The 6768-nt window shown below is 44.8% G+C and overlaps 1 protein-coding gene across 1 annotated transcript; it reads left to right on the top strand.

Annotated features, from left to right (window-relative positions):
* The first annotated feature begins 3882 nt into the window (after positions 1 to 3882).
* Positions 3883 to 6480, top strand: Dcaf12l2 (DDB1 and CUL4 associated factor 12 like 2). Its single transcript, XM_047536670.1, has one exon. It carries the CDS (start codon positions 4158 to 4160, stop codon positions 5550 to 5552), a length of 1395 nt encoding a protein of 464 aa, XP_047392626.1. The 5' UTR covers positions 3883 to 4157; the 3' UTR covers positions 5553 to 6480.
* The last annotated feature ends 288 nt before the right edge of the window (positions 6481 to 6768 follow it).

Genomic DNA, 6768 nt, shown 5'->3' with positions numbered 1-6768 from the left:
TGATAAAGTTAAATGAAGGAAAGGAGGGAATGTAGTTAGGGTTTAAGAGAAACCTATTAGGTGCTTATAATCTGCCAGATGCTGTTCCCAGTGATGTATATATATTCGATCTTATTTAATCATTAAAATGACCCTATGGCATGGATGCTACTATTATTCCCATTTCATAGATAAGGGAGTAAAGGCAAGGTGAATATAATAACTAGCCCTATTCCAAGACCATCAAGCTGTAGAACCACAACCCAAATTATGTTATCTGACTCTAGAGCACACTCTTTAACCACTACATTGCAGTGCCTCCCATAAAATGTAACCATCACTGAATCTATCCTCTCATAAGACAAAGTCCACCCAAGTTAGGGCTCTGAAACATTTCTTCCTCTTAGGAAGATAGAGAGGGGTGGAGCAAACAAAAGGTCATTGAGTCAAAGTTGCCTCCTTCCCTGTAATTCAGTTGCTAGTATGATAATGTAATAAATCTTTTTCTTACCCCATTCAACAGCATATGCCTTTGGAAGTGTCTTCGTAGGAGCAAGCATAGTGTGCTGAGTCATTTCTACCAGTTTCTGCACCATGAGACTTGAAGAAGCCTCCCATCTGACTACAAAACAGATTCATAGCAGCTTATCTTAGGAGACCTGACAAGGTCACAGCTTGAAATGGTACAACTGTATTATAATTAGAGATTAAGTGAAAATTTATTCAATTTAATCATTCAAGAATAGTTTGCCTTGTGTCTGTTATAAATAACAGGGTATCATTACCATATATTAATTTAAAACATGCTTTATTAACTGTGTTTCATTTTCTAGTGTCTTATATTTATACTTGTTGATAAAGATAAAACAAAGGCTATACATACAAATGTAGAAAAGATATGAAAAATATCTTTAAGTACCTAATGGAAACCCTGACTTTCAGTAGGCTATGTGAGTCTGGGTATGTAGTTCAGTGGTAAGCACTTTCCTAGCATGTGCATGCAAGTCCCTGGGCTCCATCCCGAGCACCAACAAGCTGTGGGGGAGGGGGGGTTCAAAGAAAGATATGCAAATAACTGAATTTTTTTCATCTACTGCTTCAACATTAAATGTTTATGACTCTATATATTAGCAGTGCATTTTATTAAAAATGGAAGCAATGAGATAAAAATTCAAATTCAAACTTGAAAGTTGATATTCACATCTGTGCATGTCTGAGCATCACTTATTTCTGTTCTGGAAGATGTTTGTGTATCTTTCAGTAAAGCAATCATAGATATTTGAAAGTGTAAATGGAAATGAAATGTGTTTCAGATATAACATTCTACATGAAATTAATATACCTCATTTATCAATACAAAATAAAATAATCATCTGAGCATTGAATACAGACACATTGTTATAATACTTAAATATTGTATATTTGTATAGCAAGAGTAGGGTGACATGATACCAAGATTATATATGGGTGTTATTCTTACCAAAGATATTTTTGAAAACACTAGATGTGAACAGAGGTCTCATAAATATTAATTAAAAGGAACTTGTAAACAAAAAAATATGTGTCAGATTCATACTTTGCTTTCAAATATCATATGGAACATGTACATAAGTTTCGTTTACTATTTATTTTAGAAATTGTAGCTTTCAGCTCCACACAAGACATAACATCTGTAAAGTTTCCATGATAGGTGAGATTACATGGTTTTAAAGAAAAATAAGCAGAAAAATTATTTGTCAAATAACATAGAGTGGTAGTCATTTGCAAAAATGTTGAAATAACACAGGGATTCATATTTGACTTTAGTATTTACTAGCTGTGTGAAGGAGGGAGTCATTAACCCTTTCTGAGCTTCAGTTCCCTCATTTTAAAGTATCACAATAAAAATAAAGCCTACCTTACAAAGTTATTGTGAAGCTGAAAGTTAAAGCATTTGAAATGTTTAGTTCAGCACTCCAGAGACCATGACACCTATGGGGTCTCAATAAACAATAGCTGACGTAATAGCTTATTTACTTTTACAAATAAAAGGTTGTGCATGTGTGTGTGTGTGTGTGTATACACACAGATGTCCAAATAGATTAATAATCCCCAAATTTTCAGCCATTTTTCCTGCTATAATGGCAAAAACTATGCATGGAGTCTTACATAATATCAGTTTTTAAAAATATTTTCTTAGTTGTAGATGGACACAATATATTTTTTCATTTACTTTTTATGTGGTGCTGAGGATTGAACCCAGTGCCTCACACGTGCAAGGCAAGTGCTCTACCACTGAGCTACAGCCCCAGCCCCTAATATCAGATTTTTCTGTTAGAATTTAAATATAGAAGGAAATCTTAGGCTGAGTTAAAGGAATGTCTGGTCAGTTAATTTCTATTAATAAAATCTCTATGAAGTCATAGGCTCCCCACCCCCCACTGCACCCTCTTCTTGAAAAGGCATCACACCTGGGGAGGAATATCGAGGGGGTGGGCACAGGGATAACAGCTAGATTTTGTACTTGTTGTATGTGCACTTGAGGTTATTTGGCAAAAGGGTGAGAGCTAGGGACAGGGGAGAAGAACAGCAACAAAATAGCTTTCATAATCACCTCTTGTTGAGAAAAGTTAATTCACTCCACAGCCCATCCCCCATGCCCATCACATGCATCCACTGCTTTGCACCACATTTTTCTGGAGGGAGGATTAGGCTTATGTAGATTAGGTATCAGCCCATAGCCTCCCAGTGCTATGTATCACAGTGTAACCCTGGTTTGCCCTGGTTTGGTCCTGCTAACAGATTGACTTTACCGAACTTGCAGAAGAGATATAGACCATCTGACTCCTGAAACTGCTAATCCCATGCTCTGAATATCTTCACCATCACCACTGTGCCCATGTTGTTTCTCTGGAAGTTCTTTGTCACCATCCGTGACTGGGGACACTCTGTATATCTCTGGGAACTGCTCCAGTGCCCCACAGAGCCTTCCATAGAGGACATAGCTCTCCCTGAACTCCTGGGACTGACTATGTGAGCTGAACTTGCCCTTCCTGGAGAAGGAGGGAGGTATGTTTCTCTTGGACCTCTTCTCCTCCCTTCCTCCAGCTCAGCTCTGAGGTTCAAAAGAGGGCAGCACCATAGAGGAATATCTTTCTCTTTACCCCTCCCACATTCCTGCCCACAGATCCACCCGCTATGCCATCATCATTGCAGCCTTCTAGGTTTCTGAGGACGTTTTGGTCCAAAGTTTCCCCTACCCTACCCTCGATGGGAGTGGGTCTACATTTGGAAGACACCCATCAAGGATTCAGATCCAGGAGCTCAGGGCCCTTGATTTGAGAAGAGAAGAAGGAAAAAAAAATATTTGGTTGAAATTATTTAAGACACCACTAGCAGAGGTGCTGAGAAAGGCGGAATAGCAGAAAGGAACTAGCAGGGAAGGAATGTCCCTGCCACTTTCAAACACTCCCGTTCTCTACTAAGTTCAACGTGCAATCTTATCCAAGGGCTTCCCAAGATTACATCAAAGGCACATTTGTTTCTTCCCACAGATCAAACTTAAGGCTTCTAGTCCAGTGCTTGACTGTTTCGGGCTTCAGATTTATTCAAGTAGGGATTCTGAGGCTAGTTGGCTGCTATTATCAGGGTAGTAAAACTCCCCGTGTTGGACTCTGGCGTCCTGGAGCGCGGCCTCTAAGAATCTTCCCGCCTCCGCCGCTCCATTCCCTCTTCCTCCTCCGCCCCCTCCCAGCCCCCACCCCGTTGGGCGAGCACTACCCCGCACCCCACGCCCTCCCGCTCCTCCCACTGCCTCCGCCTCTCCGGCTCAGGCCCCCCGCGTAGTCCTCGCCCACGCTGACTTCGCTGCCACCTCCCAGACGACCGCACTTCCCGCCCTCGCCTAGATCCGCGTCACCCTCGCAGCCGCGGTCCGCTCGCGCACAGCTCCCTCCCGCCCCGCATTCCTTGCTGGGCTCCTGGCTGTCGCCTTCTTTGCCGCCAACCCATCCCGGACTAGGTAGGCTCAGCGCCTGGCGGTCGCCCCAGCCTCTTGGCACTTGAGACCCTGCGCTCTGGGCTTACGCCGAGACTCCGCCATCCCCGCCGCCGCCGCCGCCGCCGCCAACACGGGTGCCACGCGCCGCCGTTTTCGCCGCGCCGCCTCCACAACCGCTGCTGCCCGCCCGCCGGCCACCATGGCCCCACAGCAAACAGGTAGCAGGAAGAGGAAAGCGTCCGCGCTCGAGGCTGGCGCGGGGAGCTCGTCGTCCCAGGGCTTAATGTCGGCGGGGCACGGAGAGGGGCCGCTGCTGCCCAAGAAGCAGAAGCGGCCAGCTACACTTCGATCTCTGGTGCACTACCTAAAGGGCCGCACGGTGGGCGCGTTGGGTCGCGCCTGGCTCCCGGGCTTCGAGGGCAAGCTACGTGGCTACGCGGTGCAGAGGCTGCCCGAGCTGCTGACTGAGCGCTTGCTGGCCCTGGGCACCCTCAACAAGGTTTTCGCTTCTCAGTGGCTGAACGCCACGCAGGTGGTGTGTGGCACCAAGTGTAACACACTCTTTGTGGTAGACGTGCAGTCGGGCCAAATCAATCGCATCCCCCTGATGCGGGACCGAATGCCCGCCCTGGCGCGTGATCAGCCTACCTGCGGTATTCATGCCATTGAACTAAATCCCTCCAAGACGCTTCTGGCCACCGGGGGCGAAAATCCCAACAGCCTTGCTGTCTACCAGCTGCCCACCTTGGACCCCGTTTGCCTGGGTGACCGCCACGGGCACAGGGACTGGATCTTCGCCATCGCCTGGATGAGTGACACTGTGGCCGTGAGTGGCTCCCGTGATGGCACCATGGCATTGTGGCGTGTGGACCCTGACATGTTTATTGGCAACATTCCCTGGCACAACGATGCAGCACTTCCCTTGTACACCCACATCCGCCCAAAGGACGTAGAGGCCATCCCCAGGGCCAGCAGCAATCCCAGTAACCGCAAAGTGCGGGCCCTGGCCTTCAGCGGCAAGAACCAGGAGCTGGGAGCAGTGTCCCTGGATGGCTACTTCCACCTGTGGAAAGCGCGGAGCACCCTATCCAGGCTGCTGTCCATCAGGCTGCCTTACTGCCGAGAGAACGTGTGCCTGACCTACTGCGATGAATTGTCCCTGTATGCGGTGGGCTCCCAGTCTCATGTATCTTTCCTGGATCCCCGCCACCGCCAGCAAAACATCCGGCCATTGTGCTCCAGAGAGGGCGGCACAGGTGTGCGCTCCTTGAGCTTCTACCAGCACATAGTCACTGTGGGCACAGGCCATGGCTCCCTGCTCTTCTATGACATTCGTGCCCAGAAGTTCCTGGAAGAAAGGTCCTCAGCCAGCTCGGACTCCTTTCTGGGACCCACAGGGAGGAAGCTCAAACTCACCTGTGGCAGAGGTTGGCTCAACCACGATGAACTCTGGGTGAATTACTTTGGTGGGGTGGAGGAGTTCCCCAATGCACTCTACACTCACTGCTACAACTGGCCTGAGATGAAGCTCTTTGTGGCTGGGGGACCTCTCCCTTCGGGCCTCCATGGGCACTATGCAGGCCTCTGGAGTTAAGAATGATCAACTTGTCCTCAAAATGGGCATATGCACATTTGAGCTCTGTTTAACTTTCTTCACTTTGTGTTTGTCCTTGTAACTCTGCCCTTTGTCTTCCAGGTGGAACTGACTCAACTTACCTGTGCTTGGTGCATTAGGCAGAGAAAAAGAGCACAAAATTGGTGGTTTTTGCAATCACAATTTGGCTTGAAGACTTTGCTGCACCTTCCCCAAAGCACTACATTTTTTCTTTCTCATACAAAGAATTGTAGGTTAAACTTTATTGTGTTCTCTCTTTGAGTGATTCACATATTTTTCTTCAGGCTAATGTCATTGTTCTCACTACTATTTGGTACTTTAGTTTTACCAATATTTCAATAATATATTGAGACCTTTACAAATTTCAGATGTATAGTATTTGGGGTAAATATGGGCTAAAACTGTGTCTTTGGGGCTGGCCTAAGGAGCTACACATTATAGACTTACTCCAATTGGAAAATGCAGTTCAAGTTCTAGATTGCCCCCATTGTGAGCATATTTCATTGGAATGTTGTTAACTCAGTATTTGTTGATTTTATTTCATTGACACCTATAAAGTTTTTTAAAATATATTATCTTAGTTAAGGAATATTACAGTACTGTTCAGAATTAATCAAAAATTTTGAGTACTCATGAAAAGTTGAGCATCACTACCCCAGACCCTCAGACTTCATTAAAAGCTGCTGCATTTCTGCTTACTTTCCTGGGTAGCATTTATATTACGGTTTTTCAGAGCTGCTCAAAACTGGCTTATATGTGACAGGACAATCAACATTTCAGAAAGTAAACCCTTCTGTAGTATTCAGGTAACACCATCCAAGTAGCCATTTACAGTGAAAAACCAGCAGATGTTCTCAGAGTAGGTGTTTACATTTTTGTGTTAAATACATGGATGATTCTTTTATCTGCATCAATTATGAGTATGTGATATATTACAGTAAAAAACAAATAAAACGTGTTCAACATCTTAGTAACTAAGTGTGAGGCTTGTTTTTGAATGGTTAAATATGGTTTACTTTTTTTAATTGTCCTACTAGGAATGTATTTATCAGAGTCAAATTTTCCAGGAGAAAAGCTGAAGCTTAAACATCAGCTATGCATACATTATTTTGTACATTTGATTTTGAAAAGGAAACATGTTTATAAGTTAAAAGATTAAATAACATCTTGAATACCTTACTTAAATACACTTGGT

This window comes from Sciurus carolinensis, chromosome X (genome assembly GCF_902686445.1).
Source record: "Sciurus carolinensis chromosome X, mSciCar1.2, whole genome shotgun sequence".
NCBI lineage: Eukaryota > Metazoa > Chordata > Mammalia > Rodentia > Sciuridae > Sciurus > Sciurus carolinensis.
The sequence above is the reverse complement of the archived record's forward strand: the minus strand, read 5'-3'. Positions and strand labels throughout refer to the sequence as shown.